Below are 14,643 nucleotides of genomic sequence, written 5' to 3' on the forward strand. Positions count from 1 at the left end.
GAAATAGTGTTGCTAATAAAATATGTGTTTTCTTTTGTGGTGATCTTTAAGTCATTTTGACTCATTTGCATTAAATGTTTTGAAAGTTTCGCTAAATTAGTTGCAAAGCTGTGAAGTAAAATAATTGTAGTGTTTTGCAATGAATTTGAATTTCCCTCTTCTGTAATTTTATTTCAACCAAGGTATCCAGATAACGTTGTAAACCTGAATCATGCACTAATGAATACATAGTAGTATATGTTAACATAGTTGTTAACTCCTGAAAATGGACCTAAGGAAAATGTTCACTATGTTTGCAACATTAATACTGATAAATGCTAATAAAATGTAGAAAGTATAGATTACTTGTCAGGAGTGTATGATGGAAACTGGGGTTCACACAATACAGGCTGCTGATTTTTACTGAGCATGTGAATCCTATACAGAGCTCTGTGCATTATGGTGGAAAGATTTCCTGATGCTATTGTATTTATCTTGATAGTACATTCGCCAATTAATACTTATTCATGTTGTATAAATATAGTGAAGTAAGAAAAGTAGCTTTTAATTTTTTAACATCTTTACAAACATAATCAGTGGTTGTGTCACTAACATTATATCTGCAGTATAAAAATAACAAACATTAACTGGAGAAAGCTTTTTTAAGTCCAAAACAGGGGAAAAAAAAACATTGTCACACATCTGATAACTTAGATATAAAAATCTTAAGTCTAAAACTGTTTATAAATGTATTAAACCATACTTAAGGTAGTAGAATGTTTAATTTAGAAGTAAATGCTAAATGGGGTGTTTAAATAAAGTGTTACCCAGTCGGATTGGGGAAGAAGCTCATTTCACTGTTCCTTCTGTGTCTCAGTTATTTGTGTTGCACTGTGACTTTGCTCCCTTTTGCAGTTCTTTGTCATCTTTCTTGCTTACAAACAGCGAACCGCCAAGAACGGTGATAAATCAAACTTGACATGTGAGATAGCCTAAATTAGCAATTAGCGAATTTGACTGATAATAGCAATCATGTCAAAATTATCAATACAACAAGGCAATTATCCCTGACTCCTACTAGACTACTAGGTTATTGTCTCCCATTACCCCATTGTTCCTTCATTTTAATAACACATTTGAATTCATGATGTTAGAGAAAAAGTACTATAGCAACAGAGTTTGTGGTATTGGTGTCAGTATAGCATAATAATTTACTCTTTCTGCTGAATATAGTAAGTAAATTAATAAATGCAGACATTTGTGTCTATGTCTGTATGGAATATGTTCAGTTCAATACCCCAGTGCATCAACTCTCAGACTATATGTTGGACAAAAAGGACTAAGAAGACAGACAACAACATTCATTGTACTATTTGTATGACATTGTATGATATTGTCTCTCTTTCCTCTCTTAGCCCCCCAACTACATCACCACCATTGTGGTTCAGGTCCAGTGCACCAATGAGCTGGTTGGCACTGTTATTTTGCACGAGGTACGGATTGTTGTGAGGGACAGGAATGACAACACCCCTAGCTTTCAGCAGCCACGCTACTATGTTGCAGTAAATGAGGTAAGAACCTCCCGCTGTTGGTTATTAAAGGTTTGTAGCCGAAAACATTGTGTAAGACTTTAATGTGATTATTGCATCTTCCAAATTATCCTGAGGTCATATGTTTTTCTTTTGTAGAAAAAATTGCCTATCGCAGTGAAAAGTGGTGCAGTCTATGTTTTGGTTTCAGTATATTCATCTCAATGTCCCCCAAGGTGTTAGCATAAAATCATAAATGTTAAAATTCCACACATTGTCGCTTCACATCTTTGCCCATTGTCTATCAAAGTGATCCTGAAAAGTCAAGCTGAATCACTGACTCTGTTATTGAAAAACTTGACTAAGTGACCACCTGCAACTATTAGTTACTAGTTTTCTAGTGAACTACAAATTATTGTTTCACTTTTAATATGTGGAATAATAGAAACTAAAATATTTTCATCCTTAACAACTAATCTATAAATATTTTATAAGATATAGCAGGCAGAATATGTGTTCTGTTCAAGTTCATACAATGTTTGTCACATATGTATTCATGTAAGCTGGCAGGTCAGGAGAGCATTCTGGAAATTTGCTGCAGCCTGCTGTGCATTCACTTTCATACATCTAACCAGCAAGAAACAGGACAATCTTTTCCCCCTTTCAAAAAAGAAAAACCTGCATCACCTGCAACGATTCAAGACGATTAATCAAATCCACTGACTTTCCAGTTATGTGTTTTGAGATTAGGAGATAATTCCCTGCTGAGATCTGTCTCTGGTGTTCACTCTTTGTGTACATTGCATGTCCAAAATTCCTGTCACAGTGTGTTACCATAGCCTTATGCAGCAGCCCCAGCAGTATAGTGATTCATTCTACATTGCTGTCAACTTCTCCCCTGAACAAGCTCTCCTGCCCACTGGCTGGTACTGTGGACTGAGGGCTCTGGGGAACCGCAGTGGTTCTCATACTTACTTTTTGTTATTCTGTCAGCGATGTGCATAAGCCTTCAGACTGCTGCTGACTGCAACATTTCCCTTCTTGATTTTTTTTTTTATTATTTTTTTATTTTAGCATACTAATGGGGTAGAGTGGCTACAGTAATAGCTATATGCATGAGCTCTCTACAGTACTGTAAGAGGATGTTGTACTCACAAGGGGCTTTTTTAGCTGTTGACTCACTCTCATATTTTTCTCTAGCTCACACCCGTTGGAACAACCATATTCACCGGTTTCTCAGGAAATAATGGCGCTACGGACATTGATGACGGGCCCAATGGACATATAGAATACAGCATTCTTTACAACCCCAATGATCCGGTATATGGACAAGTCACGCCATGATAAACACCCTCTACACCATTGTAAATTTCTTCAACAATCAACAACTTATTGCTCACATCCACCTTTCTTTCTGTCTTATCATATCAACTCTCTCTCTCTTCCAGGCATCTAATAGGACAGTGAGTGTTGCAAACACCCTTTCAGGACACATTATTCTGGCAGAGAGGCTAAACTATGAGGAGAGAACTCGCTACCTGGTGTTGGTACAAGCCAATGTAAGTGAGCAAGTCTGCACGGGCACAAGTTACTTTTGATTGCAAGTGTAAACACCATTATCACTATCAACAGTTTAGAAATAGGCCTTGATCGGTATGCTTTTCTCTATTTGTGTGAGATTGTGTATCTCAACATTGACCTTGAGGTTAAAGAACTCTTAATCCCATTAAACCGAGATGTTTTTTGTATTCAGTAGCCGTATTCACACATTTTCAATTGTAGCATGGAATGGGAACACTCCAAGACCCGTTTTCTTTCCTGACTTAAGAGTGTTTTCACCACATTTCAAATCTTTTACTTATTTTAGGGGGTGGACGTTTTTAACAAAAAGTCAATAGTTTGCTGTTTCGATGAGTTCAAGTCCTTACACTACATAATTTCTATCCAAAGTGCAGTTTTAAGGAAAGGTGTAGTGTATTTTTGAAAAATAATAATTTTCTCATCTAGCAAACCATCCTTTTCACTTTCAGTTTTGCCAGTCATCAGAGGGAGATGTCTGTTCCTTTTGATATGTTAACAAGAAGTAATTAGAGATTTCTCTATTAAAAGTGTAAGGACATCACAAAAACAAGCTGTTTAACTCACATTTAACTAATTCAGAATTGCTTACAGTCAGCATATTAGGCAGAGAAGACTGAACCCTTCAGGGTCTCAGTACAACTCACTTCTCTTCTTTCTATTTTTTATTTTAAAAGTGATTGAAGCTGTCTTGGAGACTTTCTGAGATAACTGTTTGTAGTCTGTACATACCAGAGTAGATTTGCATATCAGAGTTGATTTAACTATGGATTTTACTTGAGGGAAGGCATTTTACTTCACACTCTCATGGGGCAACATGACCGAGAAAATATTGTAAAACAAGTAATCCTAATGATGCCATTAAAGCGGCATGAATTATAATGAGGGCATTTCTCTGGTCCCTACCCCTGGCTATTAGGCAGAAAATGTCTGTTGACCAAGAGCCACTGCAAAGCTACTGGCCAAGAATTAAATCAGAGAAACAGCCAGGCTAAGAAATCCACATTCCCATGGACTGTTCTGAATGATTCAAAGGCATACTGTTTGACAGCAGAGTCTCAGTATGGAACCCATATTTTCAAAAAACAAGCAACAATTATCATTATATCATAATCACATCCCATTCAATGATTACATAATCATTAACCTTAATGATGACCTTAGTGATAATGAAAGATTACAGTCTACACTAGAGAATAGAAGAGGACAGATAATTATTTAGCAGTCAACCCATCTCCTATTCTCTACATTTCATGCATGAGAAAGTAGAGAAAGAAAGAATGCATGGTATTTACAGAACTCTGCGCCGCTTGTCTCAAGACTTCAATTACACTGACGGTGTGTATCTTTGAGGTGTGGTGTTCACTTCCTCAGCGTACCATTCTGGGAAGCAACAGCACCCCAAGGGGAGATCTTTAAGGATAAAGCTGTAGGATACATTTTATTACCAAAAATGATTTCCTTAAAAAGAAGATGTTTTGTAGAACATAGAGGAGTAGCGCTGATCCGTCTGGTTTTGGATGCATTGTTTGCATCACAACAGGACCGTCTCATCCATTCAAATACATGCACAAGTGAGAGCAGTGTTACCTGACTACTGTCTGAAAAAGCTGCCAAGGTTATGGATTATGTAGCAAAACTTCATGTTTTTAACATAACATTTGGTTTTATGTCTAAGCTCTTCCACAACCTTACTTTAAATTGTGTATATTTTTTTCCTTACTGCATTAAGATAGCAAAATGTGACTGTGCATGTTTATTTAGCAGTGACTATAGTCTGTTGTGATGACAGCAAGTTTTAAATTTCCTTAGACGACCTGGTATTAACACACTGTATTAAAAGTTAAATTATAAGGTAACTTTTTTACAGCAGAAAACATATCTATAATGTTCTACTTTAAGGAGAAGGAAATGGGTTTCAGCATCCTTTCCTGCAGTCAAACAAGTGAAGTATAAACACAGAATTAATGCATGACTGTGAGCTTCCAGAGCGGCCACCACTTTAATATATACTGAAGAACAGCTGCAGAGATGTGTTATGGTTTTAACATGTTATATTGATTTTAGCTTGAGGAGTGTATAGCCTCAGTGCACAAAACAACAAATCGTCTGGTAGTTTGAAGGTTGAAATTGAAAGCATTTGTTTCATCTTCCAGGACCGCGCTCCATACCCTCCCAACAGACGAACAGCTACCACGACTCTGACTGTGGATGTTTTGGACGGAGACGACCTGGGCCCCATGTTTCTGCCTTGTGTTTTGGTGAACAACACCCGCGACTGCAACCCCCTCACCTACCGCGTTGCTATCCCTGAATTCACTGAACCGGTAAGAACCAGGCAGACAGGCAAGCGCAAACACACTGCTGTTCCACAAGGTCATTTTAACAGAATTCCTCCTGTTAATAGTATGTGCATATTTGTATCACCTGGCTGTGCTTTTGTGTGTGATTGTGCGCTGTGCACATATAATCCTGATTTGTTATACATTTGTGCTACATGTATTCCTGTTAGAATAAATATTTAACTATGCCACACCTTTTAAACTGCCTACTGTTCGATTACACCTTGTTTTGCCTGCTTACCTGGAGGCAGAATAAGCTTTGCTGTTTTTGTCTCAGCATGGTAATTCCAGGGGCATTTTCTGGTCTGTTGGACCAGTAATTAGAGCTGAAGGCTGAGTTGACCTGGGATGACGGTTAAACACCACTGGTGAGATGGATAGAAAGTAGTGCACCACTATAATTCATATATGTCTGTACACAGTTTATGTATTTCTCTAAAATATGTATATACTGTGTATTTCTATGCATGGACAGAACATTAGAATGAATTGAACTGAAGTGGACTGATTCAAATGGAAATTGAACTGAAGTGAAATGTGCTGAAATATTGAATTGGACAAGACTAGATAAGAGAATAAACAGACCACGTACAGTAGGTAAGGTACAAAAAGGTTAGAGCAAGCAGGGATGAAAATATAAAATGAAAAATGGGGAAAACTATCCATGAATCCAAATTGATATAAAGCTATATACACAAACAAAAAGTAAATAGTAAGTAGAGAACAAACTGTAGAAGAAATTGAAATGAGAAGCTCTATGCAGTATATTGTATAAGTGTGCTTTATTCATGTGCAGTAATGAGTTATATGTGCAAGACTGATTCCCAACATAGTACAGTTGCTTGACTTTGTTTGACAGTTCATTCTTAATAATCTTGGAAATAAACAGTTCTCAATCTCAATTAAATTTCCACTTGTTGGACCATATTATATGGTCCTCATCAGCAGAGTAGACTGGATCAGATTTAACTATGTTGAATAGGGGGTGGATGGGATTGGAGTAGTCTGGATTGAATTTGATTTATTGGACTGGACTGAATTACAGTCGGCACTGTGGTCTCCTCAGATAAGTTAGGTTGTGGCTTTGAATCTCAGCCCGACTCCATTCAGTGTGGAGTTTGCATGTTTTCCTCATCATCACATGGGTTTCCTCTGAGTGATCCAGTTCCCTTCCACAGTCTGAAGACAAAGTACAAGAGGTGTGAATTAGAAACTCTAAATTGCCCGCATTAGGTTGTCTGTGTATGAGCTCTTGACCAACTAAATGTCAGTTTTGTAAATTTTGTAGACCTGCCAGTACAAATATTTTCACATTTTACTACTTTTATGCAATATATATGGTTAATGTTAAATGCTTACTGTAACAGCAGAGCATTTAGCTTTTTCTAATAACTGGAATTGCTTTACAAAAAACTGCCAACTTTATTTTTTTGTTTTTTACTGTTGGTTGGAAGACCAATAATAGTTTCATTACAGCCACCAACTCGAGTGTGATGAAGTTACAGGATACATTTAGCTGAGAATACTGCTCTGAAGCAGTATTGGGAAAAGACTGTGTCAAGTTAAATGTACTGTGGTGAACATACGAGTTGCACTGAACTGAATTAAATTGAACAGAGAGATTTAACAGAGAGAGATTGAACAGAGAGAGGCAGAGAGATTAAATAATACGGATTCCGGCAATAACAACACAGTGGGAGCTATATAAATTGGTTGAGAAAATCAAATGTTATAGATTGAGGCCTAAGGTGGAAGAGGGAGTGACAAAAAATGTATATATACATTTGTGCATGTACAGTGCCATGTGTGTCTACAGCTATGGTCGAGGGGAGCAGCCATCGTGAGTCACAGTTATTTGTTCAGGCTTTTCATTCAGAGTTTGCCCATGTAATATATAATTTATGATAAAAGGTTTGCAGACTGCTATGCTGGACCTTGGAGCTCCGGCTAAACAAACCGAAGCTTTTGCTACACAAAGCTTTTACATCAGTGTGAGAAAAGGTTGGCCTTTGTCCTTTTCTTCCTGCCTTTTTACCGCTGAGCACCACATGGCTTCATCCTCTCAAAGCTTCATACGAGTAAAGTCTGATGTTACAGAGATGCTACATTTCATACTGACATGTCTGTTGTTGTTACTGACATAACTTTCAGTATAATTTATCCTCTATATATTTACTCTACACTCTGCTTCCTAACGTTGAGTTTTTCCAGAATATATCCAGTGCATCAAGTCTGTTTCATAACATATAACATATTCTCCTTTTTTTACTTTCCTTAAATAGTGCACAATTTAATTTCATAACATTTTTTAGGAATGGCCTACATTGGATTTGCAGTTTTCAGTCAGTTTTTTTGCTGGTCTTTGATTTTTCTCCATTCTGCAGTGTAACCATTATGCTAACATATCTGTCCACGGGGAGATTTGTCTTCTCATAATTGATGAGTGTATTGTAATTAATCACAATGGCTAGACAGGCATTATTAAGTTGATCTGTATTTATTTTTTGCCCTGGGGGGATATAATGTGGGCTCTGGAGTCCCTCAGATAATGACTGCTGGAGGAGGGTATTATAGCTAATCATCATTGTGCAGAGCTAGGGGGATTTGATTTAGCGCACCTCCAGACATTGTAAAAGCGAGAGGGCTGGTTAGGGAGGGGTGTAAGGATTACTCCAGAGCTGTGGGATATAAATATACCCCCTCAGGGAGGGATTCTTCCTGCCAGAGAGCTGTTAGCCATGTCCCCGTCTATGCTAAGGAAGTTCAGCACAGGCCTCTTTGCATACTCACACACATTGTATCAGCCATATGGAGGCATTTTGCATGAGAAGAGGTATTCTTAAATGTGATGTGCTAAACATATTCCCACTAAGCCATATGTTGGTGCAAAAGTGCAGGGGTAAAGCTGGATAATTAGTGCTGATGATGTCTGAGTATGCATGAGCAGGAAAAGTAGCCTACAGCACCACAAACAGATTATCCCAGATATGCAACTCTATTAGGCATATTTAGAAGCATGCTGATGAGAAAAAAGATCTAATAGCACTGGCTTTTTCGTTAAATACTCTAATAATTAGCTGGTTTGCTATGGATTTTGACTGCTAAGGCACTTGCCTAAATCAGCTGTGTTCCTTTTGATTTCCTAATAATGACTGTTAGCCTTTTTTTTAATAAACCACAATGAGAAAGACACTGTGGTCTTTACTTTCCTGAAACTTAGGACAAGTGTAGCTACTAGAGCAAACTGGGGAAAGCACACATGGTTGTAGCTTTCTTATCTCTGCAGTTTTGGTGACCACAGGCCCAAGCTCTATCCTACCTACTATATGGAGAAGAGACTGAGGCAGGATAAACTTATTAGGAGGAATACAGAATCAGCAGGTGGAGATAGGGTGAGCTTCAAGAGTGCCCAACAGCTCCTCTCATCCTATTTAAAAGCAGAAAACACTTTCTTTAATGGGCCACGAGGAGAGGCCAGGGCAGCTTCTCTAAAGAGTGCTGTTTTTATGTGGAGGAGCAGAGTTGCAAGGAACTAAAATACAACATGTCAAAAAAGATTATACAGAAGCCAAGGTATTGTTATATAGCACACAAAATATTTTTTTCAGGGCAGCTAATGATGAGCAAAATTTCTGGTTCACAAGACACTGAAATTCCTCTCTCTGCATAATGATACACTCAGTTATTTTATCTGTGTAACTATAGGCTACAACTACACAGACAACAGGAAATAAATGAATTTGCATGCGAGTGTGTTGCGGTGTTGTTGACTAATTTTGCCCTTCCTTGTTGCAGAATAAACTGAACCCATTGAACGTGACCCCTCCAATCCGGGCAGTGGACATGGACAGAAACATACAGCCCCCATCAGACAGACCTGGTATTTTTTACTACATCCTGGTTGGTAGGTTCATCACGTATCTTCATTGATTTTATGTATTTAATCTTCTTTGGCTCTGTCGGTATGCCATGACTTGACTTCTGAATGTTCACTCTGGTGTTGTTCATGGTGCCATAAAGTGCACTGAATCCAAATCCGTGAATATTTTTATTCTTTATTGCAGGTCATCCAGTCACATATACAGAGTATTTCTCCCTGAACAGAACCACTGCAGAGCTGCGTGTTCTGCAACCGATCAGCAGGGACGTGTATCAAAGGTTCACACTCATCATCAAGGTAAACAATAAAATTCAATTTGACATATTAACTCCTTTTTATTGCATCACCAGAAAGAGCCCTGTTTTTGTTTTATTAAAGGGTACACGGCCTCTCCTATGCTGCTGGCAAGAGTTACAGTGTGAACTTTGATTGAACCTAAACCTGCTTCAAAAAACCACCGTGTGCTGTAAGGTCACACAATGAGTAGGCTGAACAAAAAAGAAACTTACACTGCTGTGAAGAATTACAACAAACAAAAAATGATCGCCTGATGCTGTGAATCCACAGATGTACTTAGTCAATCTAGGCTGGGTTTTTTTGTTGTTTTTTTTAAAGTGCTAAAATTACAAATTTCCAAAGACATCTACTGAATGTGAACCCCGATTTAGATAATAAGGCTCCATTTATTATCTTATTCAGGGTTCAGCTCAAGGTAAAATATTGATTCCTTTGCTGCATTGGGAAAAAAAGTTGTTTTATTAAACATCTCACTTCTGTCCCGGTATTTCTAATATGCTTGTGTCACATCAAGTTTAACTTATATCTCAAGAAGTTTAGCAAGCACCCTTACTCGGCTCCACCTAGATAACCTCAGTCCTGAAGGCCATTAACCTTATCTTTAGCTGCTTTGGAGATTAGGGTGAAAAAGATGTTATGATTTATGGACTTTGAGGGAAGAAAGGCTGCTGTGCTTTCATGAATCCTAATATAAAGCAGAGTCAGGGATTGTCTTAGTGCTGCTGGTGCAGAGCAGCAGCACAGATGAACTTTCCATCCACCCATCACTAACCTCGAGAACACCTCTGAGTGCTGTGTGTAACCTGCTGTTTACCGGGATAGCTGGGAAGCAAAGAGATGACAGGAAGAGCTGATTTCTACAAGAGGAAGCAGGAGAGGAAAGATTGATCATACGAGAGGCATTTTGCATGTCTTTGGGAGGGATTGTGCATAGCTAGAGGAAGCGAGGCAGTTCAAAGGGAGAGCTGGAAAAGACTGAGATATATATAGAGAGAGATGTGTGTGGAGGACGGTAGGAACCTTATCTACCTGAGTCATAGAGAGGGCGAGGGACCATTTCTCTAGGACTCAGAGGAGCAGGGAAGTGAGAATTAGATTTTGGTATCTGGAGAGTTTTCAGATGTAGCTCAGCGTGTGGTTAACATAGCTAATTCTTGAGAGGATCCTCACACACTAATAGTGGAATGAGCTGCAGCATCTCAAGCACATTTTAGAAAACACATCTGTTGTGCTTTATAAGTCATCACTGATCCTGATGGAGCCTTATCTACCAAGATGACTGGGATGAAATGAAGACAAGTGACAAAGGTAGATGGAGACGTAGAGAAATAGGGTGGTCATATAGAAAAAAGAAAGCAAAGAGATTCAGTATGACACGATAAGGATGATGGAGTCAGGATGGGAGAATCAAGAGTGAGTGATAAACAATGACTTGGAGTAGCAATGAATCTCCTGCAGGCCTGTGTGTTATAACAGTGGAGCGCAGGTCATTTAGCACTGCCTCCCAGAAATAGGGACACCGCTAAAGAGCAAAATCACCAGGGAACACTGTAATCCTACACCCCGTCTTTTCTCTCTCAGACAAGAATGTGTGTGTGTGTGAATGTCGAGACAAAGAGAGAACATCCTGGCACACACACTTTGTCTGTCAATGACAGCACTTTCCCCTCAGGTGTTTGTGTGAGCAGATTGGATCTTTGGGTCAGCGAAATGTGGGCGTTCTTTATTATCACTCTGATAAGGGAAGAAAAGAAGAAGTAGAAGATGTTCAGAAAAGATAGTCTGGCGTAACGTTGGCGTGGCAATAAAAACAGGTGTGCATCTCAGCTGGAGTGAAACTCAACTGGATGTGCAGCAGTGGTGTGGAATCTTACGGTATACACACAAGAAAATAAACAAGAAAAGATTAAAGAGTTTTTTGCTCCTGCACTTTAGTATTTAGTAGTAGAACTATATTCTTCTTGTACAATCGGCACTCTGCAACACAAGCCCGGTGAAATTGAGCTAATGTGAAGAATTAGTTCCAGGTAATGGCTTAAACTGATGTTGTCTCACTCCCCCTTTCCATCTGTGTTTTCGAAGCCTTAATGTTTCTGAAGCATGGCAGTGTGGGAGGCAATAGCGTCATGTATGCTCAGGAAGGGAAACCTTGCAATGATAGCGTGACTGGACCGCTTACACTGTGTGGTAGTATCAGACGCAACTCAGGTTAAAGTACAGATTCTTTTAGGTTTATGTTTTGTAAAGAGATGAGACAACACACATTTTGATATGTGATAATGTATTGTGTTAAGCAGTCGTGTCACCCACCAGCTGCACTGGAAAATGAATAGGAAGGAGTGTTTACAATCAGCCATAGACAGACCAAATCAGAAGCAAGTGCCGGTACATTCATTTACACATTAACACAGTTTTTTGGTTAATTTTGGCACTGAATTGGCTCGTAATATTTCCACTGAAATTCCTTCTTTCATTGGTCACTCATTTGAAGGAGTAGCAAGCACCACTATTTACTGTCTCTCCCCCTACAAATGATGGTATTTGCGTTAAGTGCCCTGGTAATTACTGAGGCCTAATCCTAAGTGGACCTCTGATTAAATTTAGTCAGTGTAGCTTTTTTGTAATTGAAATGACATTCAGAGAAATTATGGCTCTTTGTCCCTGTGCCTGCATAAGAGTAGGGTCCGCATACAGTAACTCTCCATGTTACTCTCACCATCCGGACTCATTATAAGTACTGCACCTTTTAATGAATTTCAAGCAGAGTCTTTTTCTGGTTTATTTCGAAAATTACAACTTTTTAAAGGATTGTTGATATCTGATGTGCTGACTGTAGACTTTCTCTCTTTTTTTTTTGTTTTTGTTTTTCCATAGGCTGAACAGGACAACGGTCATCCCCTTCCCGCTTATGCTGACCTAATTATAGAAATCCTGGATGAAAACAACCAGGCACCATATTTCCAGTTTGCTACCTATCAGGGCTACGTGAGTGAGTCCTCCCCCGTGGGTACGACTATCTCAGCCAGTGCCAACCTCACTGCCCCCCTGGGAATCATCGCTCTGGATAATGACATTGAGGAGGTAGAGAGAGACCTTTAACAGCCTATGCTCACTGTTGCCTACACTTTGCACACGTCCACCCATATATGTATCTGTGCATACAAACACAAAGCACTTGTAGTGCTTTGATTAACATTGATTAAAGGGCCGCATTTATTCGTGTGTTAGTGTTGTGTACTCACAGAAAATAACACGTTCATTGAGTCATCTTCCTGCTGTATTTTTTTTCCTTGTTGTAGCTGGCTCCTGGTCATACACCTGTAGGTAAAGGGGATGCTTTGTGTGTGTCACTGCATCTAAGAGTGTAACATAGGGATGTCCCGTGTTTTGCAACTAATCTTTGATGTGAGGCCTTAAATATAGTGTGTGTGTGTGTGTGTTTTTTTTTTGTTTGTTTGTTTGTTTTTTTTAAGATAATTTTTTTGGCATTTTTGCCTTTATTGGATAGTGAGGTGGCAGACAGGAAACAAGGGGAGACGTGCAACAAAGGTCCCTGGCTGAAATCGAACCAGGGACATGTCGGTTATGTGGCATGCACTACCAGGTCGCTCCAGAGGCCTTAAATATTGAGTTTAATCCAATATTTATGTTTCCCAGCATAATACAGCTGCACTGTGCACACTTAATGTCCTAAAGTAGGGCTACATTTATATCAGGAAAACCAATTCAATTTAGGGATTTGACTGCTCGTGATAGTTCTGCATTAAATCTGCATCAAAGTTTCTTACAATATTTTCTATAGTGCCCTGGAGTGTTTTTGTATATCTCTGAGGAGAGAAGTGCCAATGTGAAACTGTTGTTGCACATGGTCTGGATAGGATTTAAACAACTTCTCTTCCTCTTCAGTTTGAACAAAATACTGAAGGTTAAATGTGGTTTTCAACCAAAAGCTAAACTTTGTGTCATCTTATCTGAAAATTGCAAGCAAATTGAATGTTTTTGAAAAAGAACTCCAAAAAAGTACCTCTGCTCACTCCGTGCTTGCTGTGGCACAGTGACAATGTGGATATCATTAACTGAAAAAATATCTACTGTTCATTTTTCTGCAATGCTGCACTGTTCCAGTCTTCCAGTGTTTTTTACAAAAATGAAATGGAGCGGCTTTGACAGCTGTCGTACCTGAAGTGCAATAGGTCATAAAGCTGATGCCGATTACAAAATGCCTTGATCCGCAAACTGACTTGGGACATCCCCACTGTTAATGCATGAATCACTTTGCAAAAAGTCAAAACAAACTGAAAGCACTCTTCAGTGCTGGAGACATCCACAACATACAGTACTTTTTGACTCTGTTTTGGAGAAAAAACACAATAGGTGAGCTCTCCAGTAAGATCACAACAGTAGAAATTATGTTTTTTTTTTACTTCAAATTTTCATAAACAATGAATTAAATACTAAGCAGGTCTCCAGTAATGACAAGTGTGTGCATAGAATAATCTCACGGATGCACTGACTATTATTTTCTAACAAGAGTGTGTGTATTTGGAGTGTTTTGCTGTGCTGTGCTCTCCTTTATATGCAAATGGATGTTTCTGTTGCGGTGTCTGCATTTGCTTAAGTCTGAAGTCATGCAATTATTCTCTTTGAATACAAACTTCACTCTTTCTAAATATTTTTTAATGTTTTCAGTTGATTCTTGTGTGTGTGGTTGGATGAAAGGGGTGTTTTGACATATCTGACACAATTAACAAACTATGTGATTCTGCTGATGTGTGTTTGTGTGTATTTGCCCACTATAACAGCTTTAAATTCTACACCCTAGCCACTGATAGAGTTATATTTAAATGGGGGAAAACATACATAGCCCAAACAAATGTCCACCACTTTCAGTTCATCTTTCAAAATATTCCTTTACTTAGTCTTAGGAGAAGATTAACAAATCAAAGTGAAGTGGAAACAGATAACAAAATCAATAAGCCACCCAGTCCTGATGTTTACCAAACTCTCTTAAGAGGACTCATTGATGGATGTGAATCGA

General features: G+C 38.7%; 1 protein-coding gene across 3 annotated transcripts in view; it reads left to right on the top strand.

Annotated features, from left to right (window-relative positions):
• The window catches only part of LOC122997543 (protocadherin-15-like), a 235,022-nt gene that overhangs the window by 129,178 nt on the left and 91,201 nt on the right, over positions 1-14,643 (top strand). For 2 of the 3 annotated variants that reach the window (XM_044373751.1, XM_044373752.1), the window contains 7 exons: positions 1,395-1,550; positions 2,709-2,828; positions 2,957-3,067; positions 5,243-5,413; positions 9,224-9,332; positions 9,493-9,605; positions 12,480-12,686. In XM_044373751.1, the coding sequence (XP_044229686.1) occupies positions 1,395-1,550; positions 2,709-2,828; positions 2,957-3,067; positions 5,243-5,413; positions 9,224-9,332; positions 9,493-9,605; positions 12,480-12,686 (987 nt within the window). Of the gene's footprint in view, positions 1-1,394; positions 1,551-2,708; positions 2,873-2,956; positions 3,068-5,242; positions 5,414-9,223; positions 9,333-9,492; positions 9,606-12,479; positions 12,687-14,643 lie in introns of those variants that run through there. The other variant, XM_044373753.1, reaches the window with a different exon arrangement.

The sequence above is a fragment of the Thunnus albacares genome, chromosome 14 (assembly GCF_914725855.1).
Source record: "Thunnus albacares chromosome 14, fThuAlb1.1, whole genome shotgun sequence".
Classification (NCBI taxonomy): Eukaryota; Metazoa; Chordata; class Actinopteri; order Scombriformes; family Scombridae; genus Thunnus; species Thunnus albacares.